The sequence below is a fragment of the Danio aesculapii genome, chromosome 14 (genome assembly GCF_903798145.1).
Source record: "Danio aesculapii chromosome 14, fDanAes4.1, whole genome shotgun sequence".
NCBI classification, from domain to species: Eukaryota; Metazoa; Chordata; class Actinopteri; order Cypriniformes; family Danionidae; genus Danio; species Danio aesculapii.
This window is the reverse complement of record NC_079448.1, coordinates 34,583,933-34,608,685: the sequence shown is the minus strand read 5'-3', so window position 1 is coordinate 34,608,685 and position 24,753 is coordinate 34,583,933. Positions and strand designations below refer to the sequence as shown.

Below are 24,753 nucleotides of genomic sequence, written 5' to 3'. Positions count from 1 at the left end.
GACTTTTGTGTGTTGAATCTTTATCTTATTTGTCTCTAAGATGACAGTTGTTGTTTGTAATTTGTGTTTGTGTAATTATGTGTGCGTGTGTGTGTGTGTGAGAGAGAGTGAGTGTGCATGCATGTGTAAATACATGTAAATATATTTTTTTAACATACCTTTATGTGTCTGTGCATGTGTACATTTGTATTTGTGCCTGGTCGTAATGCAAAAACAAGATATGAAAAATATTTGCTTATGTGCATCAAACTTTTCAGCAGTACATATTATTTATACTATCATTAAAATAAATAATATAATGAAACAATTTGAACTCAAATCTATGAATTTCCTATACCTTTGTCTAAATACTTGTATAATAATAATAATAATAATAGTTACAGTATAATATAACAATGTTCATAACAATAATTGAATTTAATAATAACAATAGTAACCGTGTAGGATGAATATAATAATTATTTGTATATATTATAAAATATAATTGATGGTGATGATGATGTTGATAATATTTTTGTATTATGCAGTATAATTATTAGTTAAAGGTAGGCCCACACGGAATCTGTGTGCACAAAATTCTGCAGATTTCCTCAGATTTTTAGCCCATCATTAATTCTGTTTATTTACTTAAGTAACTGTGTGTAAATCTATATTTATTCAGTTTTTAAACTAATTACAGTAATATTATTGACTAATATGAAAATGTTCATCTGATTTATGTACAATGCGGTTTGTACAGTGATATAATATTTTCTGTCTTTTAGTAGTAAATCATATAAGAGACTTGCTCTATTTACCAATTAAAGTGGATCTAATTGAATTTGAATTTTAAACATTAATTAAAATTTAAAACGGAATTACTTTTTATTTCATAAATTAAGGTCTTAGTTATGATACTCCTAAAATAATTCTGCAGAAATCTGCAGATTTTCACCAAAATTCTCTGCAGAAATAGCAAAAAACGTCCGCAGACTCCGTCTGGCCCTAGTTAAAGGGCACCTATGATGAAAATCAGCTTTTGTAAGCTGTTTGGATAGAACTGCGTAGGTAAAGTGTGTCCACATATCATATTGGGGTAATATGAAGACAAACAGTCTCTTTTTTTTTCTTTTTTTTTCTGATGTTAAAATGGGATTCAAATACCTCCCGTTTTGAGGCCCACTGTAACGTGACATAGTAGTGCAGTTTCCCCACCCACTGAATTTATTCACGTCGCGTTTTAACATGTCTTCGTAATAACGCATATTATAATCATATCAAGACAGGACGTGCGCAAAGCAACCGGGATTAACAGATCTGTTCAGCTCGCTGTGATCATCAATCATCATCAAATGTGATCAAGAATGAGTTTTACAAGTTTAAAACGTTTTTAAATCAGTGCATGTTTGTAATGAATTACAGCAATTTTACTGTCTTTATCACTCTAGCCGCATGTCAGTACAGTTATAAAAGAAGATGCTTCAATCCCGGTTTGTGGACGTTAAATCAGGTTTATTTTGTACAGTAACATAACGGATATCCATACAGCAGTGAATAATAACGTGTATCCTGTCACATTTGCCGTGCAAAAACAGTGCAAAGTTAAACACGCATACTGTGTGCGTGTTTTTGTCCCCACTTTGTGTGATTGTGTGTGACTCATCATTGCAGAAAGGCTTGAATTAACTTCACAACAAATACATCAAATAATCATTAGGAAAGTTCTTACTGTAGTATTTCTCACAAATGTTACGTGAGATCTGCTTCCTTCATGTCTGTCACTGTGCTGTTTATCTGTCGTACTCAGATAAACAGGTAATCAGCTGTAGATTGAGCACACTCTGACAGGCACGTGAGAACTAGCATTAAAGGCACAGACAACAAAAACAGCTACATTGTGTTCAGAGCAGAAGATTCCAATATTCTGAAAGGTTTAATAAATAATTTAATGAGTGTTTTGAGATGAAACTTTACAGACACATTCTGGAGACACAAAAAAACTTACTATTCTTGGATAGTCCTTTACTTAGCTATACTTGGATAGTCCTTTACTTTTACCTACAATTTTGTTGTTCATGTGTGAAAGTTGAATTCAATGACAAATTTGTATAAAATAATACTGTTGTTAATGTATTTTATTTATTTTAAAATTAAAAGTAGTCCATTTTATGTTATTTGTGCTATATTTGACCAACAATTGCAGAGCATGTGCATACTGTATGTCCCATATGTAATTTAAAACCACTAGTGTGAGAAGGACATGAGATGTGGTTGTGGAAGCATAAATAGTCTGATCTCTGATAACAATGCCTCTTATTCATGCAGCAGTTTGTCTTTGCGCAATTTTCCCACGCGTCATACTTTTCTGTATTCCGAACAATGAAACTCCTCAGTCTAGGAAGAGAAAATAGTTTTGCTGTCAATAGTGATATTCAGAACAGCTTGCCTTTCTCTCTTTCTGTTTCTGTCTCTCTCTCTGTGTGTGAGTGTGTTTGTAAGAGCGAGTAAGCCTGAATCTGGGTGTAATACAGCAGGCAGAGATCCTTTACAGCAGTGAAAAGAGAAGCCACTCCCCTTGACCAATGAAAAACCTGGAAATCAGCAGGAGGCTTGCCCTCAACTCCACACTGGAGAAAGTCAATGGGGAGGGAGTTGGCAGAGTGTCAATAGTCAGTCTAACAGCGATGCAGATCTGACGCACTCCAACTCAGGAGTTAGTGTGTTTTCAGACCGTCAGCACTGTGGACAGGAAACCCTTTTAATCCCATTCACTTTGTGTGTGTGTGTGTGCTTTTTGTAAGCTGAGATGTGATGTTGCAGTGGCACCTGGAGCTGCGGCAGACTGATCTTTCCGGATAGCGGTTTTCCTCCAGCGTTTGGAGTTTGCGGATGCACTTGCTCCTGCTCAAGGTGACTGAAGCGAATCCTCATTTGGGATCTGTGGATGTTGTCCACAATGAATTCTGGGTGGAGTAGTGGGATGTGAAGGCCTGGACGGGCTCAGAGTCGAGTCACTCCTCTCTCCGGGAACAGCCAGGGAATGGGCTCAGCCTCTCCTCCGGAGCCCCAAAAAGACATGGAGGGCTATTATAACCTTTTGCAGGCAGGCTCAGAGCTAGAGAGCACACTGCAACGTGAGTATTTTAATAAGCTCTTTTCTATAAGAAATGCCTGTTTTCAGGATGTTCACTGGTGGTTTGTGTGGTATTGCAAGGATTATGTGTGCTATTTATAACTTGATGGAGTTTTAGCCATAACCTAGATTTGATATTTGATAATCTGGTTGAATGGACGTGCAGGAGGTCTGTAATGTATTGCAAAGGACTTCTAGAAGCATATTCCACATGGATAAATATTTTATTGGGAACACTTTACTATAAGGTCTTATTATTGATGCTGATTAAATGATTATTATTTTTGTAAATTATGGTTTGGGGTCCCTCATATTTTTGCAAGAAAACTGCAATGCAAAAAAAGCTTTAAAATTGAGAAAAAAACACAAGTAAAACAATGCTATACAATACTGCTATGTTTAAAATCTATAGAAAACAACAAAGGGATCAGTTAATTAAATAGAAAATAGCAAAACTGTCAAACGTTTTGCTAAAATGATTAAATAAATGGATATTAAAGAAATGTATTTGTTTAAAAAGCAATAAAATAGTCTAACTATTGCAAATCACTAAAAAAAGATTCAAAAGTATGCAAATTGTGATTAAAACACACAAAAAAGAGTTAATATTTTTATTTTCTATATATATATATATATATATATATATATATATATATATATATATATATATATAATGTTGTTCTTCTAAACCAGCAGCGGCATTCTTCAAAAGTTCTTGTTTCTTGTTTAACAGAAGAAGAAAAAGAAAAACTTTGGAACAGCTTGAGTATTAAATTGGTTGAGAATTTTCTTTTTTTGGTGAACTGTTCCTTTAACTAGAGTTAACAAATACATTTGACATTGATTAACTTTATCTAAGATTTTAAAAATACTGTAGAAGAATTTTTCATCGTTGATTGATGTTAACACGTATTGCTACACTGCTCTCTGTAATACTTGATTCTGATTGGCCAATCACAACATTTCAAGGTGTGTTATTGCCAGAACTTTATTCTGTGAGAACAACTGACTGAATATACATTATCACTTGCTTAAAGGTATAGTCCACCCAAAAATGGAAATTCCATGATATTTTACCCAGCCTCCACTTGTTTGAATTCGGTCTTGGTTGGTTTCTTCTGTTGAACAAAAAAGATGATATTTTGAAGAATGTTGGAAACTGGTAACCTAGTTTCCATAATATTGACTTCCACAGTGTTTTGCCTACTACTGTATGAATGGCCACTAGTTACCAAGATTCTTCAAAATATATTGTCTTTTGTATTAAAACTGTAAATAAATAATAGGTTTGGTTTTTAAACAATAGATTTTTGTGTTAAAATAAATTTTAGATAAAAGGTTTGATTTTCAAATAACAGTTTTTTTTTTGTTCAAAAAATTTGAAATGACAAAATTTTGTGTTCAAAAGATATTAAATAATAGGTTTCTGTGTTAAAAAATTAAATAACTGGTTTTTATATTTGAAAAATATTAAATAATAGGTTTGTTTTTCAAATAAGTTGTGTTAAAAAATTTAATAATAGGTTTTTGTATTCAAAAAAAGAAAGATTTTAAGGTTTTTATTATTTAAAATATTAAATAAAGGTTTGGTTTTCAAATAATAGGTTTTTGTGTTCAGAAAATATTAAATAATAGTTATAGCTTTTTGTGTTAAATAATAATAATAATAATAATAATAGGCTTAGAACCAGTTTAAATTTTAATTTAAAGATAAAACTGTGCACTACACAAATACTTATCCATACAGAATTCCAACATATGGTTCCTGAATTAATCTCCATTTAATTTTCAATATTAAGAGCATTTTGAAGGACAGATACAGTAAGCTGTTTGTTTATAATCACACACTGTGAATTTGGGCCAGCGGCGAGATTAAAGGATGAAAATAGAAGTCCTGTCCATATTACAAACTGGGTTTCGAGACGCAGTTTAGTAGATCACCTGTTTTCAACCCCATGTCCTGCTCCTTTGCCTCTGTTTAGCATTAAGCCCACCGAATATTCTTCAGACAGTGACTCAGCATCTTCATTTTTAGCTGGCGTGTCTTTCCTCAGGCCACAGTTAAAAGCATTTAAAGGTGTGTTTGAGTCACTCTGCTGTGTGTTATGTAATATTTACTGCTTGACTTCACAATGCTTGGGTTTCCTCAGAGTGATTGTTGTAGGATTATTGGCAGTGTATCTCAGGTTGTTGGCGTAGGGTGGTTTTTATGTGAGTGTGTGCTGTTTGTTATGTTGTAATGATGCACTGTAATACGAGCAGCTCCTCTCAGGCTGATCCAGGTTTACAATGATAACGTTCTGACGCATTGTGAACACTACAGAGAACACCCATGCTTGAGGTTACTGAAGAAACTGTTCCTCACTTTATTTGAATTGATGATTTTTTAATTTCAATACAAATAAAGGGACAGTTCACTTTACTGAAGCAAATGATTAATTGGTATGTGGTTGCAAACAATTTAAATGGGCTGAATTTAAAAAAACTAATAAAATTTAGTATGTTTAACTTAATTTGTTTGTTTAAATTTAGCCCATATTAATTGTTTGCAACCACTTACCTTACAAATTTTAGTAAATCCATTGAATGAAATTTTTACAGTGTACAGAAATATGATATTGCTCTTAATTTGCTCCATCCAAGATATATTGTCTTCAGTAGAATAATAAAGAAGATTTTTAGCAAGAAGGGTGGTCTTTGATGATTCATAAAATGGAAGATAATGCTGGTCAAGGAAAAAAAACGATGCAGAACAAAAACAGATATGCAGTTTAATGACACTAAATAGGTTGTTTTCAATCACGTGGTTCTGGCGATGCACGAAATTCAGATGGAGGGCAGGAAGTAAAAAGATGAATGGGAGACATAGAGGAATGTCCATATTTTTGTGATTTATACCATATTTCAAAGGAGATATAAATAGAAAATAAGCACATATGTTGGGCATGATCTTTATATCATAAAGAGGGCCGGGTTTTCTACTGAACAAATATTATATTTGACTGTCATCAAGGTGGTAGATACTGTATAAGCTGTTACGTTACATGAAAAAATACAATGGTAAATACTATAGTGTTTGGAAGCATACTATAGATAGCTACTTTAATTAAACTGTCACAGTAATTATAGCTGTGGGACAACACGACTGTGTTATAAACAAATTATTCAATATGCTTCAGTTTTCTACATTATTAATTATTTATTTTTGTAACGGCAAAAAACTGCTCCACAATAATAACTTTATCTAATTTTGTCATAAGAGTTGCATTTCTTTTTTGTTTTGTCGACTTAACCATCAACATGCATCACTGCTGCGCTTCTCGATGTTCACGTTGCGGTTGTTTGTTCTGCTGAAACGCCAGTAAAGACATGGATTATTGCAAAAAACAAAACGGAGATTTCATTGCATCATTTACAGTACATGGCAGGGTGCGTTATTTATATTCTCCTGGATTTTGTAGAAGTGTGGTGGTGTATGTATCAGATTTTTATATAACACGTTAACAAATAATACACATAACTAGGCCTGTGTTTAATCTTTATTAGTGCTGTCAAATGAATTATCGTGTTCAAAAAGTTTGCACACATGGATGTATTGAAAAAACGTCTATTACATGCCTTTTCTTTCATTTTTAAGCCAGTTTCTTGAACTTTCGTACTTTTATAAGCTAAAACTTTTGGAAGTCTAAAAAAGCTGATCAGCATTTCTTATTTTGGTCGATTTAAACAATTATAAACAACACAAAACAGAAACATTTTGATGTTCTGATAGTGATTCCTATGTAGAAGAATCACTTCCTGCCCTCCATCTGAATTTTGCACATCATCAGTGACGTCATGTAAAAACAACCTATAAGCATTGAATCATTGGAGATTTCATATTCGCTTTAAGCAAATGGAAATCAATCAGGTGAAGAAATAAATTCACGGTTTATAAATGTTGAAATTCAATCCATCGTATTGACGTCCTGCTTGACACTTATGCCCAGGGCTTGACATTAACTTTTTTGATCACAAGCCACTGTGGCTAGTAGTTTTCCAACATTACTAGCCACTTGCCATTTTCACTAGCCAGAATTTATTGTTGGGAAAATATATTTTATACACATTAATATGACTTTGGCATGCTAAAATGACTTGATTGAGATTTTGCATTATCTCCACATGCCTCCTCATTCATTTCACTTTTTGTGTGTCGTATATGAGCTTGCTCAATCATGAGCAAATGGGTCATGGTTTCATATTATTACAATTTGTTTTTATTTCACATAATTTTCAGAGCTCAAAATGAAGGATTTACCAAATTTATCTCTGACCACACCAAACATAAACAATTAACTATTTCTTAGCCACAAATTGACGCTGCTTACAATAAGTCAACTCTGGAAATCTGTGCAGTAAGACTGTGGGTGCATGTTCATCACTTTTTTGTCTAGTCTATTTGAAAGATAACCGATTGCATCAGTTGTGTTTATAGAAACAGTTGCTTCACGCAAAGAAACGGGAGCGTGCACGCGGTTTAAACAGTCGCGCGCATCATCTCAGCTCACAAGTGATCATCCTCTCATTCGGTATTCACCTGCTTTCTATTGCTCGCGCAAACTCAATTAATTTTGTCAGTCGAGTCAGGGGTGTTGCTCGGGTTGTTGTTAGATCGGATATGGTTGCAGCCGGAAGTTAACGAGAATTATTTATATTATTTATTAAATTTCCCATTAATTGTATTTTATTAACGTCTACCCCCACCCTAACCCTAAACCCTAAACTTCCGGCCGGCCGCGTATCCTATCTAGACTTTACCCGTTGCTCGCTGCAGAAATTGGGAATTTCTCAACTTTTCATGCACCAACAGAATGGTCAGCCTGTCAGACAGTAGCCGATTGTGAACTTATTTTATTGGCTGTTGCTACTATAACGATCACATCAGCCCCAACTTCAGACACACCCTCCGTCAAGCATTGACACTGAAGCCCAGTGTAAATTGGGCATTATTGTTCATTTTCTCCATCTTCTGCTTCATCTTAAATTAGATGTCACTTGAAAGCTTATCTGTATCCACTTTAAAGGCACTTTATCGTGCCCCATTTTACAAGATGTAAAATAATGTTCCTAAAGTGTGTATGGGAAAGTATCCGCTTGAAATATCCCACAAATAATCTTTTATAACTGTTTGAAACTGTCCCTTTTAGGCTTTGATCCAAATTATGCTGTTGACTGTCGCTTTGAATTTACATGAGATTGTGCTCTTTTCAAAAAAGGGCGGAGCTACAAATGCATGTGTGTCAGCATGGTGGCAGATGGTGGCAAAACGAGACTGAAGTCCTATGCTAAAAAGGGAGAGATCGTCACTGATGGGCGGGGCTTTCCCTCTCTGATGACATGTACAAAGGGAGAATGTCAATCAAAGTGTTTCTGAAGAAAAAATTAACCAATACATTTTTATTATTAGAAGCTGGTTATATTTACAGACGGATGCCACAAAATTGTGTTTAAACCCCATATAAAAGCAATTTTTGTATAATAGGTCCCCTTTAAAGCCTGTCAGTGAGCTCCTCCCTCTTGTGGGCAGTGCCATATTACAATATTTAAAATGCTGTATTACAATCAAAACCTTTTCCAATCCTGAAAAATCATGTATCATCAAAGAGGTTTGTCAGTCACAGTTGCAAATTTTGAAGAAAAAAAATAATCAAATGAATAAAAGCAAAAAAATGGGGTGATCAGAAGAAAAAAAATCAATTTATTTCTTTGCTATTTTTTTATTGTGCAAAACATGAATCTCACATGAACCTCATTTTTTAACAAGGATAGTTTTACATTTGGAGCATGACTTTATTATTAACTATGAATATGTGCTTTATTATGATTTCATAATGGCTAATTATAGAGCATAACTATTAATTTCTGAGCTCAGCCTTATTAGATAAAATGACTTTCAGTTCTTTTGAATGGAAGTTCCTAGAAGTGTTAACGTTCTTATTTGCTTATTACTGGTGTCGTCGTTGCTGATTGGACAAACAGCAGGCAACCTTTCTGCATCTTGTCATCTATAAAAAAATGCTGCCACAGTGTTTAGCTGTTTTAACCCTCATAAGATGCACAAAGGCAAGAAAACAAAGACATGTACAAATGAATGAAAACAATGATACAGTAAATATCATTTATCTTTCTTACTTTTCTTTCTCAAAATGCAATGCTGTTGCATTTCCTGTTACTGACATGACATGGTGAACCTTGCTGCTCAGTTTCTAATGTTGCCAAATGTCAGGCAACAACAAGCAAATGCTGCTCCATTTCACCGTACAAACTTCAGCATTACAATGAGGGGTTAACACCATAAACGTGGCTTTCAAATTACAGGTATGAAAGCTGTTTTTACCCAAGGTGAAAAGCGGTGTTTAGATTAATGATAACTCGGGGTTAAGCACAGTGTGAAAAGCATATCTGTGTATTTAATTCTCAGGAATGAATTCTGACACACTGACTGTACCGTATGTTTATCTATTCATATTGTATGAAATACCCTTACTTACAGTAAATATGGCTTTAAAGTTTTAGATTTCAAAACTATAACCTAATGTTAATCAAAAACATTGATTTAGTAGCTATTTAATCGCTTTAGGGAAAACACAGATTAAATACACTCACCGGCCACTTTATTAGGTACACCTTACTAGTACCGGGTTGGACCCCCTTTTGCCTTCAGAACTGTTGTGATCCTTTGTGGCATAGAATTCACAAGGTACTGGAAATATTCCTCAGAGATTTTGGTCCATATTGACATGATGGCAACACAAAGTTGCTGCAGTTTGTTGGCTGCACATCCATTATGCGAATCTCCACCACATCCCAAAGGTGCTCTATTGGATTGAGATCTGGTGACTGTGCAGGCCATTTGAGTACAGTGAACTCATTGTCATGTTCAAGAAACCAGTCTGAGATGATTTGCGCTTTATGATATGGCACCTAATCCTCCTGGAAGTAGTTATCAGAAGATGGGTACACTGTGGTCATAAAGGGATGGACATGGTCAGCAACAATACTTAGATAGGCTGTGGCATTGACACGATGCTCAGTTGGTACTAATGGGCCCAAAGTGTGCCAAGAAAATATCTTCCACACCATTACACCACCACCACCAGCCTGAATCGTTGATACGAGGCAGGATGGATCCATGTTTCCATTTTGTTGACTCCAAATACTGACCCTACTATCTGAATGTGGCAGCAGAAATCGAGACTCATCAGACCAGACAACGTTTTTCCAATCTTCTATTGTCCAATTTTGGTGAGCCTGTGCAAATAGTAGCCTCTGCTTCCTGTTCTTAGCTGACAGGAGTGGCACCCGGTGTGGTCTTCTACTGCTGTAGTTCATCCACCTCAAGGTTCAATGTGTTGTGCATTCAGAGATGCTCTTCTGCATACCTCAGTTATAACGAATGGTTATTTGAGTTACTGTTGACTTTCTATCAGCTGGAACCAGTCTGGCCATTCTCCACTGACCTCTGGCATCAACAAGGCATTTGCGCCCACATAACTGCCGCTTAATAGATATTTTCTTTTTTTCAGGCCATTCTCTGTAAACCCTAGAGATGGTTGTGCGTGAAAATCCCAGTAAATCAATAGTTTATGAAATACCAGCCTGTTGCACATGCCACGTTTAAAGTCACTTAAATCACCTTTCTTCCCCATTCTGATGTTTGGTTTGAGCAGATCGTCTTGACCATGTCTACATGCCTAAGTGCATTGACTTGCTGCCATGTGATTGGTTGATTAGAAGTTTGAGTTAGCGAGCAGTTGGACAGTGTACCTAATAAAATGGCCGGTGAGTGTTTCAAACGTATGCAAACCAATAATGCTTGATCAACTAGATGTTGTGTTTATGTGAGTTTTACTGACGTGATTTTTAAAATTTACATAGATTTTTTGACAACCAAAACAGCTGTCTTTATTTTAAACACAACTTGTTTTGATTGAAAGATGGAATTAATTTATCCTGCTCAGTACTACAATACACTAACTGTAATACAAGTGTACAAACTTTATCCTCCTGACGTTAAAACCTATTTATTTAGTAAAAATGTCTATTGTTCCTCAAAAAGGGTGAAATTTGTGTAAACATTCAAAATTATAAATTTTTTACTTTGTTTTTTTTTACTAGTATTTTTTGTGTGATTTCATTTATTTCACTATCTAAAATTCCACCCTGAACCTGAATTTGAGAAAAGTTAAGACAAACTCGTGAATCTCTCAAGTCTGGGATCAGTTCATGTGTATCTGCTAATGCAGTGCAGGTTTATTGTTTATTTAGTGAGAAGCTCTCAGACTGGGTTGACATGGACACAGAAGATTGTGTTTGTTTTACACAGAGTGATTTCTCTGATCATTTCCACAGAGGAGTGTAGGGTGTGTTTTCTCTGTGTGTTGTTTTAGCAGGGCGATGCTGCCTAAAGTTAATAATATAAGGGCAGCAGAGGCCCTGAAAAACATCATGTGCAAATATACAGTGCTCATGTTATTTGTGACTTTGCTTACTGAATGATTTTTTTGTTTTGTTTTTAAGTTTTGTAGTAATAAGAATAATGTTTTTGCTATTTAGATAGGAATAAGTCTAGTAATGTATACATATATTTATTAAAAAAAAAAATAATTATAACTAAATATGAAAATAAATCCATCATAATGTTTCATCATCATTCAGTGTAGCAGATACATTTATTTAAAAAATTTAAAATCCTATTTGTTTTTTACTTTTTCAAACCTGCATTTAATAAAATATTTAAAAGAAAAAAGGGATCATATTACATTTTAATAAATTTTCAATTATTTCAAATTTTTTGCTGACAACATATGGGTAAAATCTAGTGATTTGAAGGATAATGGAAAAGTATAAAAATTAAGTCTTTAATTTTATTTTGTGGCTGAAATGTGATCATTTAATGTCATTGAATGATGATTGTTTTAAATAGATGTTTTGTAATAGAAATAAACTATTGTTACACTGATTAGCATTTTAGTATTTATAGCAAAAGTGTGTATGATAGTCATTAAATTTTACTCACAGAATGTATTTGTGCATGCATAAACGCATGCATACATATTTAATGGTACAATTTGATACAAGAAGATTTTTTAAATAATTATATGAACTGCTAATGTACTTGCATAGATGTACTCTGCACAAAGCTTAAGCTATATATTTATTATTATATTAATATTATTATTATTATTACTACTACTACTACTGCTACACTCAAAAAAAACTTATTTGAGTGCTAGTTCAAACTACTTATTTAGAATGAGCTGAAACAACACAATTCTTTTTTTTTAATAAATATTTTTGGGGGTCTTCACCTTTAATTGATAGGACAGTAGAGATTATAGACAGGAAAGCGGGGGGAGCAGAGAAAAGGGAAGGATCGGCATAGGACATCGAGGCGGGAATCAAACTCTGGTTGCTGTGAATACAGTAGTGCCATGTGTCATGTAACATGTAACTAACCACTACATGTAGTCATGTAACTAACCACTACACCATTGACGCAAATGAAACAACACAATTCTTGAGAGTTTGTTGGGACAACCTAATTGTTTTGTGTTCAATCCACTTAAATTTGTAAAAAATAGTAAGCTAACTTAATTCCTTCGTTTTGTCCCAACACAAATGGATTGTGTGGAACCCCGGATTTTTTTACAGTGTAGCCTACTACAGGACAATTTGTATCCTTCAACATTGTAAAAACTCCTGGGTTTCACACAATCGATTTGTGTTGGGACAACATGAACGAATTAAGTTAACTTATTCGTTTTTTTTCAAGTGTAAGTGGCTTGAACATAAAACAATTAAGTTGTCCCAGCAAAATCTCAAGAATCGTGTTGTCTCAGCTCATTTTAAATAAATAGTTTGAACAAGCAACAAAACATATTTTGAGTAAAAAGGTAGAAATGTGAAACATCCTTTGTTGCGTTCAAGTTTGAAAACAACTATCTTGTTTAAATGCATCCACTCCATACTTAAGCTACTGAGTCTGTCTTGAGTTCTATTAAATATTCAGTTCTCACTTCATTCATCTCTGCCTAACCTGTTGGAAACTCATTAAACATTAACCACGGCATTCATTTCCTATTATAATAGGTCATATAGCTAGCATTTTCTTGTATAAAACAATTGCTAGCATTCTGCTAGACAGGACTCGATATTTAGGATGAATTACATGTTTTGTAATCAATAAATGCTACAGTATATCTCACAGGAAGCCTTGGTCAAAAAAAGAAGAGGAACTTCAATGTAACTTGATAGAAACCTAAAATAATCAATTAGCTCTCCGGCGTATTGCATTACTCTCTGCAGAACGCGTTTGTTTTTCTTTACTGCAGGAAGTGTTCATGGTAAAGCCACCGGAGATGTTGGTCTGTGTGTAATTTGAACACATCCGCTATTGTCAACCTCCATTTTCAGTGTATTGTATCCTGAGATGAGGCTCAGAGGAAACCAAACCATCTTCTTGAGTCCACACTGATGGTTCTTCACACATTAATACATTAATCTGACTGCTACTGTAACTACAAGTGTTACCAATTTCACTGTAATGCGTTAACCGTCTGTATTTTATAAAGCACCGCAGTTTATTGTAGTTTTGATATGAGAACACTAGGTGGTGCTGTTCCTGAAGTTTCACACACGTATGGCTTTGCTGCTGTGTTATTTATGTGTGGCTCTTCATTGTCTCCTCAGAGGTTACAGTATCTGTGAGTCTGCAGGAGGTCGCCGGATACATTGAGAAACAAGTGGCCTATTTATCAGGTGGGGTTTTCAGTTTCTGTTTACTAGATGTGAAAGAAAGGTGGCATAATATGGATAATTCACCAATAAATGTAAAATTTGCTGTTAAAAGAACTACTCACCCTCTCGACATTCTAGAAGTTGGCGACTTTTTTGCCTTAAAAATTTTTTTAAAGCATTGTTCACCCCAAAATGAAAATATAATCAAAATATCTATTTTTGTAGTCAAAAGAAGAAACCAACTCAGACAAGTTTGTGACAAGTGAAGATTGAATAACTGATAGAATACTCTTCAGTTTTGGGTGAAAAAAATATATATACTGTATATAACACGCACATCCTGACAATAAATTGAGGTCTTATGAAGGGAATTGGTCCTTCTATGCAAGAAACTGTATATTGTTTTTTAACAGATCTTCATACCCTTAATGCATACCATCAGTAAATGGACTTGAGTATATAAACAGCAGTCTCAAGCTTCCTATTGCATGACTAAGTGGCCATTTCTATGGCTTCTTTCAATTCCAGTGCGCTTCTTTCCAATGTTTCTTAATGTAAACACACGCTAGACAGACATGTGTGACAATTACGCTCATGTCTCGTGTTTTTTAAGCATGTCTCGTGTTTTTTAGATGCCGTGTCAAGTTAAAAGAACTTCAACTTTTACACACAGCTCCTTTCCGGGGTGACACTAGCAATTATGGACCCTATTTAAAAGAACATTTGGGTTTGTGCCCCCTGCTAGTACTGGTAATACTAATAAAGTAGACCTGAGGCCTTCAAAGTGTGTGGGCCCTTAGAATTTTCCTAACTTACCCCCGCTTAGTGGTGCCACTGCCAGTCATTAATGTGAGTTCCAAAGCTCACATTTGGACTTTGGAAATGCCCCGCCCCCTTCAAGACCTTCTCATTTGCTTTTCATTTGATGGTCTTGATTTCAACCACTCACACTGGTATAGCTGAGGTAAAAACAAAACTCTATTGGCTGTTTTTTTTAAAGAGGACTATCTATTCTGTCTCACCTCTTTTAATTTTTCAGTTGAGATTATATCCAACATTGAATAAAGAATTTCAAAGCACTTCACGAGTCCTTTAAGCTTTCTAATTTCTATTCATTCATGTTAGCACAGCCTTGTAAATAATGCTCTTCTTTATAGTTTCTTGTCCAAGCTGATTGTTCCACTTCATTATGCCTGAATGTATTATCAAGAGCAACGGGTATTATTATCTTCTTTTTTTTTATTTCCAAAGTAGCCATTGACTCTTGAAAATCTTCTTAATGTTATACACCTCGGCTGACATGATGTGTAATTTTACAACAAATTTTCATATTAGTTTGAACTGTCCCTCTAATGGCTCGTCTCAACATGTTCAACAATCATCATGGGCATGAGAATAAGTCTGAAGAAGTGAGAGACTGATAATTTGCTGTGTTTGTGTGAATTGCAGGGGGACGTGGTGAGGACTCAAGTGTCATCATCACTCTCCCAGAATGCTCGGCTTTCAGTGACATTCCTGAAGAAGCGCTGGCCAAAGTTCTTTCATACCTCACACTGATCCCGAGGTCTGTGTCTAAAATATGCAATCCTCTCCATCTGACTGCATTGCAGCACAGCGACAGTTCTTTATGTATTCTCTTCACATAAAGCTTTGCTACGGCCCTTACACAAATTGAGCTATTCAAATGAATGTACAGTATCGCCATGTGCAATGCAGAAAATAGAGATATGCAATGTATGTACACTACTGGTCAAAAGCTTTGGGTCAGTTTTTTTTTTTTCATGTTTTTTTTTTTTCAAGAAAATTATTTCTGTTCATCAAGGTAGCATTAATTAAATGTAAAAAAAAAAAGAAGTTAAATTGTTAAATACTTCAATTCATTAATTACTTATTGTATGTAGTTTCTAATGAAATTATTAGTCCAATCATTATTGCTTTTATTACTATTACCAATAATAATAATAATAAAAATAATAATAATGATATAACAATAATAACAATAATAACAATAATTAATATTAGATTGATTTCTAAAGGATCATGTAACTCTGAAGACTGGTGTAATGAAGCTGAAAATTCATCATTAAAATCACTGGAATAAATGATTAAATTTAATGATAAACTAATTTTTAACAGTTCTTTTAGTGCAATAATATTTTACAATTTGTACTGTATTTTTGATCAAATATATGCAGCCTTTGTGAGCAGGAGAAGCTTATTTTAAAACATTTAAAAATCCTACTGACCCTAAACTTTTGATCTGGGGTGTATGAAAACATGCAAGAAAGAAGTTCACTTATCCCTCCATACAATACAAACAAAAATTCACATTTATTGTCCAGTAAGAGTAAAACTAGTTACTTTGATACATGATGCATTTCACATGTTTTCAGAGCACGACAACCTGGTGTCAAATTTATCATCATTTTAGACAGAAGATTGGATACTTGGACATCAATCAAAACAGCACTGGCAAGGATTGCGGTGAGAGAAAATATTTTTGATTAATAATCATTTTTATTATTGAAGGAAAGATTCCATTGTTCTATTTAATAAGTGTGCACTTGAATGTAATAGGAAATTAATTTATTATGAATATTAATTCATATATGGATCAGAGAAGGAGGAAGTTTTGTGTGTGTCTGTGCGTGCGTGTGTATTTACATACAGTTACATGCATGTGTTAGAATTATCTGTTAGAATTTAATTTTACACTTTAATTGCACTTTTGATGCATGATTAATGATCATTCTGCAATGATTATTTAAAAAGTTTAATTATAATTAAAGATTAATTTTGATTTGTACTGATCCCAAGTTTAAGATTAACTCCAGTTGACTTGAACAAAATGTACTTTGTATTAGAAGTACAGAATCTGTGGAGCTTTTTAAAAACATAATGACCTTGACACATCAGCATGCCATTTATATTTGCATCCTTCTATTAGAATAAAACATGCGCTACAATTTGAAAGCCCCATAATTTAATTTAATTAAACAAAAAGTTTAAAGTTTTCAATTTTAATTTAGAAAGTGAAAATAATTGCAGTGGATACGTTCAAATCATTTATGAAATGCATTAACAGTGTACATTTGTATAGCCTAATTGAACACTTGACCCTCCTCTTGAGTCCTTTGGGGGCTTCAGTGTTGACCGCGTGCTGAACGTCGCTGTCCGCGGTGCTGAAGTCAATCACCGCAGTTCAGAACAGCATGTACTCACAGCCCAGTCTTCTGAGCTTCAACCTGAATAAATAACTGAATGCGGCACCTCTGACTGAAGATGGCCGGTTTTAAAGCAGCTCGCAGATCAGTGTGTGAAACCCGAGCCCAGTGCCTGAGTTTGCACAAACCATGCGCAGGTTTGTACACGATGACGCTCTTGAGGCGAGAGAGCGGTGAAGAGACCGCAGGACAGATGAATCCCGCAGACCGGCCACTGCACCGGCCACCCGGCTGCCACAGCAGGATGGGCGAGGTCTTAAAGCAGCCTCATAATAAAACGCCGATAACTATGAGCGAGCGAAACTACCGGCGAGGACTCCCGAGGATCCGCCGCTCCACGGTAATGTTTGCGAGTGAGGAGTTTGACTGAAGTTTGGCTGAGCTCAATGCGGCAGCGGTACTGCGGCGCGACGGGCGGCTTTAGCTTAGTCATTCCACCTGGGAACAGCCAGACAAGGCGGTGTTTATTCACATAATCTTTAAAGTTGTGCTTTGTGATGAATGTAAGCGATTTCCGAGTCGATATTTTTCACTGGAGATGTTTTGTTTACAAACACGTAAGGACGAGTCAATGTCATGTGTGGCGTTCTTTCTGAGCCGGGCTAAAATATCGCAATGTCTGTCGAGTTTCTGTTTGATGAGGTAATAACTAGGCTTGTCAGACAGGTTTTGTTTTAAATGCTTGACCTGCTATTTAGTTAATGTCTGCTTTGACGATCGATTATCTGGGCACGTACAGGCGCCGTCATCCGGAGCAGTTAAGCTGGCGCTTTTAACGTGTTAACTAGTTTTAGTGACGTCTCGTCAGTTTGATTGACAGCTTGTCTCCACAGACTCATTCTCAGATCTATCTATCTATCTATCTATCTATCTATCTATCTATCTATCTATCTATCTATCTATCTATCTATCTATCTATCTATCTATCTATCTATCTATCTATCTATCTATCTATCTATCTTTAATCGACTTTATTGAAATCTAAGTTTCAAACTAATAAGCCGAAAACATTCCATGAACACTTCAAATGCTGTAATTAAAAATGAATGAACTAACGATTATTATATTTAAGTTTTACTATAATTACAATTACAAAAACAATTACATTTGTGCAGTCATCTGTAGTCTTCAGCCTCGCTAAAATAGTACAGCTTAGTTTTGCAGGCTAAAAACTGTATGGCATATTTAATCATAATTTTATGGAATAAAGTGTAATTCACATACAGTGTTCAGCATATATAAGTACACCCCTCACAAATCCATCTTTTAAATTAATATTGTTTTCATAGGAGGCTATACAATATTATATTTGTGCATATTCATTAGATTAGTTAGTACTGAAGCCAAATCTGGAGCTTATCTAACAAAATAACTTACGATAACAGTCCAAAAACTAGTACACCCAAATTTATATGTTATAGAAAAATATTAAATACAAATTAAAAAACAGGAAAAATCAAGAGAAGCAAAAAAAAAAAAAAAAAAGTAAAAGTTTTGTTGAAATTTTGTAGGTTTTGTTTTTTTTTCAATATTTTGCTTGAATTTAATTGTATTATCTTTCAATTTCTCAGTATGTTTGGTGGCTAAAATATTACTTGAATAAAAAAATCTGTTTTATTTAAATGCACTAAATACATTGCCTATATTCACTGAAAAATTGATAAAAATATTCATTTCCAAGATGCAAAGTGTACTCAATTATGCTGAGCACTGTATTTGCTTTTAAGTTACACTTTTTTAAAAAGTCTTAACATAATTGCAGACTTGAGGCATTTAAACTTTATAGGCTATTATTTTTCAGTTTTTGATTTTAATCAATCATTTTCGTCCAGTAAGTGCTGAAATGGTTTATGTCATTTGTTACTTATTATAATTTTATATTCTATAAACTTATATTTATTTTCTTTTATAGTAAGGTTCCATTTTTCTAACATTCTTTAACTATACCAATGTAAATGAACTAACATTAACATACTTATTATATATACTTATTATATAAAAAGTAATATATACATTTTGTACTATTTATGATGTAATAAACGATAGAGTAAATACTGGATACTTATTATAGAATATTTCATTATTAATAGAAGTAGTATTAGCATAACAACTATATAGCATTTATTATTTTTATTAATGTTAGTGTCATCAACATTAAGTAATATATTAAAACTTACAGTTGCATTTGTTAACATTAATGACTGTTATGTAATATGATTAAACATTTTCAAGAATTTTATATTAATCAAAGAAAACTGAAAATTTCCCCTCAACATAATAATCATAATAAAAATATCAGAATATTACAATAATCGCTGAAGGATCATGTGACTGGAGTAACGATACAAAAAAATCAGCTTTGAATTGATTTACGTTTTAAAATAAAGTAAATAGAGGCTTGATGAGCAGAATAGACTTAAAAAAAAACATTAAACATCTCTCTCTGTGAGTGTGTGTGTTTGTGTGTGTGTGGGATAATTTTTTACAGTGAAGGGTTAAACTTGAGGAAATGGATAATATAAAAACCTTTTCTATGTTGCATTTCTCATGTTTTGAGGGCTAAGCATGTCTCTATATGCCTCTAATTCAGTCTGTATTAGTATTTATATGTCTCTGTCTTAGGCCTCATTTCCTGGAAACCTGCATTTGGTCTTGGTGTTGAGACCGACCAGCTTCTTCCAGCGCACCGTCACAGACCTTGGCTTCCGCTTTAGTCAAGAGGACTTCATGCTCAAAATGCCTGTAGGACTCATTGCAGACCCTCATTTTTTGTTATTGGTGATGTTTCTGAACTTCATTACCACCCCTGACCTGCATGCTTGTCTTTTCAGGTGGTGATGCTGAGCTCAGTCACAGATCTACTGCGGTACATTGATGAAAACCAGCTGACCTCAGAGTTTGGAGGGACTCTTGACTACTGCCACAGCGACTGGATCGTCCTGAGAACAGTAAATACAGCAATGGCATTATAGAAGTACACAGAAACATCACATTATACTGAAGACTGTGCTTTTGCTCTTTACAGGCTATTGAGAGTTTTGCAGTTATGGTTAAGGACATTGCTCAGATGCTGCAGGCGTTTGGTACAGAACTGGCCGAAACACAGTTATCAGAAGAGTGCAGTGCTATTGAGTTCCTCTTGCTATCCCACACTGAGAAATACAGGAGGCTTAAGGTAATTTAATGGCTGTGCATTTGCAATTTTAACGCTCAACAGTTACTGGCCACATTATTAGGTACAGCTTGTTAGAAACTTGCTTTAACTTTTTTTTAGCAAAGTTCTGGAAACATTTTTCAAAAATGTAATGGGCTTACATGGACGCAGAGAAATCTTCAGATTTTTTTACTTTTGTAATTGTGTATATTCATTCATTCATTTTCCTTTGGCTTAGTCCCTTTAGTCATCAGGGGTTGCCACAGCGGAATGAACAGCCAACTATTACAGCATATGTTTTACACAGCGAATGCCCTTCCAGCCGCAACCCAATACTGGGAAACTCCCATACACTTTCACATTCACACACATTCATACACAACAGCCAATTTAGTTCATACAATTCACCTACAGATATGACTACTGAGAACGCGCGAGTGTTTTAAAGAGAAATCGCACACCTCCGCAGTAAAGTGCGTGAATCCGCAACATGGTCTAACCAAGCGGCAACCTCCCGCTCTCCCTCGGGAAGCCAATACGGAAGTAACTGAAACTGCAATTCATCAAAATTCCGCTAGTCCTGGCTCCATAATAGAGCAAATTGCAATTGAGCCCACTGTTAGAATGGCCAACTTTACAGCAGAATAAATGGTGTTTACAGCCTGGTACAAAGAACGATTTTGGTTCATATAGCTATTATTACCCTCTATGACAACTGTGAGGGGGTGAATTTTTTTATAACTCATCCATTTCCTTTATATTAGGTTTGCATAATTAAGGGCGTGGCCACTTGAGTGACAGCTAGGTCTCGCTGGTCGCCGTCACTTCACCTTAGCTGAATCCGGCAGATTAGCCACTGATCTCTGCATATTCATCGTATTTTTGTGTTGTTTTATGTGGCTTTACACAGTCAGCTGCCTTTTGGACTTATTTCTTACAATTATCCGATGATATGGGATGCTGTGTGCACTTAATTGTGCTCATAAACCATTCATGTGGCCTCCGTTTCCCATGTGAGTAAAGTTATATACTTGTATATAGATCATTTATCATTAATATTTTTCTTTAGACCCGTAAAGCACTCCAGAATGTGACAGATTGGTTAGTTGTAGGCTATAGAAAAGTCATCTGAAGCGTTGTTATACAGTGTTATGCTGGAGTTCATCAATAGTCTTGCATTTACTAACACACACTATATCTGAAGTGTTTGGAAGTAATTCGCGTTTTCCTCCTGTAGAAAAACGTCATAAGAACAATGTTTAGTGGCTCAATGTATTACAACAGTGTTTTTAAAAGTCAAAACACTTTATTGATATAGTGTACAGCCAAGCACATGTGGTCAGAACACAAACGAGTCGCAGGTAATAAAGTATCAAGCGTTTCTCCCAAGGTAAAGTCTGTCTGCCAGGTCTAAGCAAAGTGCCAGCAGGTGTCTGTAGCTCCGCTCACTCTTCGCCTCTTTGCCCTTGTTTGGTATCCCGCCGTGGGTGCGATGACGCGCGAACAAAATGGCGATGGTTGGCCGCGCCTACTTGTAGCTTCTTTTGCAGTGTTCAGAAACCTATGGGGGACGTCACGGATACTACGTCCATATATTTTACAGTCTATGGGTCTAACACAAGAAATACATGGCCAGCAGGGGGCAGTTATGACATGGTGAGCATACTGAACTGATACAGTATACTGAGCACGTGAGCTACCTGTAAACGGTGTGAAAACGGCATTTTTTAGGCAGCTGTGCGTGTTTACTTATACTATATAGTTTAACTGTTAAAATGCCAATTTTGGAGTGTCTATTTAGGCTAAGTGCTGATAGCGCACCTCTTTGGAATAAGCTAGTCGAATGCTTTCGCCATCCGCACAGTTTGATCAACAGAGACAAGAAAAGCAAAGAGCACTGCTAACAACAGAGTGAGTAGCTTAGCTCGTAAAGCACATGACAACACAATTTAAGGCCTTTGATCATGACTCTGTTCGCATCTGGCGAACATGTTTTTTATTTTTCCCCACTACATATCAGATTGGACATACAGTTATTTTTAATAGAAAAGAAATATTTTTGTTGAAAAATTTAAATAAAATATATAAAATGAGATACAAAGTCACAAGAATAAAGTAACCAAATTATAGCCTCAAAAACACTGACGTGTTTAAAATTACACTTTATTACAATTTATATTGAATATAAATATATTATATTAATTATATAATATATATTGTATAATATTAAATTACAAATAAAAATAAAAGGACAAATTAGGACCTTTTGGCCGTATATCTGTATAGCACATGCCTTTGGACTGTTGGGGAAACCCGAGCACTCAGAGAAAACCCACGCGAACACGGGAAGAACATGCAAACTCTACAAAATGCCAACTCGCCCAGCCTTGCTGTGAGGTGACAGAGCTAACCACTGAGCCACCATGCCTCTTTTTCAGTAATATTATTGTATAATGTGCAGTTATTCAGATTATAAACAATACAATTTGTAAAGCAAAATTTTCTGTATTGTGTATAGTTGATGTATTATATGAGACCTGCTAAAGTTTTAGTTTACTGTGAGACCTGCTGTAGTTTTTGTTTACGATGAGACCTGCTGTAGTTTTTGTTTACTATGAGACCTGCTATAGCGACGTGGTTCTTATTGGATTTTGATTGTATTTATTTGTTATTTATGTGTTAATATATAAATCTTCAGATTTCTGGTAGATTTAAAGCATTTTTACCCAATGAATTGCTATTCACCTTTTTAGAATATTTTCTGAAAACCCTACAGATGGTAATGTGTGAAAATTACAGCTGATTAGTAGTTTCTGAAATATTCTGTATGTGTACAGTATGTACATTTACATGTGTAAATGCTTTTGTGTTTTTGTACACAGGGTAACACTTCTTGAAAGTACTTAAAGGGCACCTAGGTTAGCCGTTTTTCCAGATTTAATATAAGTGTTTTGCGTCTCCAGAATGTGTCTTTCATGGCACTACATATGCTGGGGTATGAATTACAAATGAATGATGCTTTAAACGGTCCTTGAATCTGCTGTTTGTGAAAACGTGGGAACAATATGTGTGTATGAAATGTTCTAATGTTAAGAGATCTTCAATTTTTTTGGTGAGTGTTGGTATGTACAGTATGTATGTTGTTATGCGTGGTATCTGTGCAAACCAAATTTCCTAAGTGGTGAGATAAAACAAAAAGAAAAGAAAAAAATTCCTGTTTACATGTATTTTAGAATGTACTTTATCCATGTGACAGCATGCTGAATTCTCTCATTACTGCAGTGCTCAGTCGTTCAGAAACCATAGCATTCAAAAATATGTATTATGATCACCAACAACAACAATATGTATGTTTAATAATAATATAGTTACATTTATAATTGTTTTCCATTTTGAAGGATGCCATCAGGTCTGTGATGAGGGAAGGCCGGCAGCTGCTCTCTAACCTGGAGACCTCAAGGAAAGAGGGGGACGTGGACACACGCTGGGACATCACACAGGACTGGGACACCATGCAGAGGTGAAGAGCTTCACAAAAACACACATTACATGATTATATCCTAAAAGGAGATTCCTAATGTACCTGTTTGTGTGTGTGTGTGTGTGTGTGTGTGTGTGTTTGTTTGTTTGTTTGTGTGTGTGTATTCCTGCAGGCTGCTGGCTCAGCTCACTGATATGGAGATTGCTTTTGACGGCTTCTTTGATAAACACCACCTCAAACTGCAGCAGTATTTACAGCTGCTGCGATACGAGCACAGTTTTCAGGAGGTGAGCTGCTTTTCTGGTTCCACCTTTGAAAACTGGCTGCTGAGGCAGAACTTTGGCTTACAAACATATGCTAATGCACAGTCAGTGCTGGCATTTGATCAGGAATGAATCTGATTATACCCACATCTGCTGATTCATTTTAATCTGTCAAGGCAGGAAGTAAATTTGCATTATATTTACATTTGATCATTTAATGTGTGACTTTTAGACTAGCTTTTCAACTAATTCATATTTTTAATTTTGCCATTGTATGCCAGTAATACTGCTTATACAGTTGAAGTCAGAATTATTAGGCCCCCTTTGATTTTTTTTTTCTTCTTTTTAAAATATTTCCCAAATAATGTTTAACAGAGCAAGGAAATTTTAACAGTATGTCTGATAATATTTTTTCTTCTGGAGAAAGTCTTATTTGTTTTATTTCGGCTAGAATAAAAGCAGTTTTTAATTTTTTAAAATCCATATTAGGGTCAAAATTATTAGCCCCTTTAAGCTAATTTTTTTTCCAATTGTCTACAAAACAAACCATCATTATACAATAACTTGCCTAATTACCCTAACCTGCCTACTGACCTAATTAACCTAGTTAAGTCTTTAAATGTCACTTTAAGCTGTATAGAAGTGTCTTGAAAAAACCTAGTAAAATATTATTTACTGTCATCATGACAAAGATAAAATAAATCAGTTATTAGAGATGAGTTATTAAAATTATTATT

At 34.9% G+C, this 24,753-nt stretch overlaps 1 protein-coding gene across 4 annotated transcripts in view; it reads left to right on the top strand.

The window, feature by feature from the left end:
- The first annotated feature begins 2,473 nt into the window (after positions 1–2,473).
- The window catches only part of mcf2a (MCF.2 cell line derived transforming sequence a), a 67,704-nt gene continuing 45,424 nt past the window's right edge, over positions 2,474–24,753 (top strand). For 3 of the 4 annotated variants that reach the window (XM_056472122.1, XM_056472121.1, XM_056472124.1), the window contains exons 1-9: positions 2,474–3,113; positions 13,847–13,915; positions 15,344–15,458; positions 16,288–16,378; positions 19,741–19,860; positions 19,950–20,066; positions 20,144–20,293; positions 23,671–23,792; positions 23,926–24,040. In XM_056472122.1, the coding sequence (XP_056328097.1) occupies positions 3,020–3,113; positions 13,847–13,915; positions 15,344–15,458; positions 16,288–16,378; positions 19,741–19,860; positions 19,950–20,066; positions 20,144–20,293; positions 23,671–23,792; positions 23,926–24,040 (993 nt within the window). In that variant the 5' untranslated portion in view covers positions 2,474–3,019. Of the gene's footprint in view, positions 3,114–13,846; positions 13,916–15,343; positions 15,459–16,287; positions 16,379–17,260; positions 17,459–19,740; positions 19,861–19,949; positions 20,067–20,143; positions 20,294–23,670; positions 23,793–23,925; positions 24,041–24,753 lie in introns of those variants that run through there. The other variant, XM_056472123.1, reaches the window with a different exon arrangement.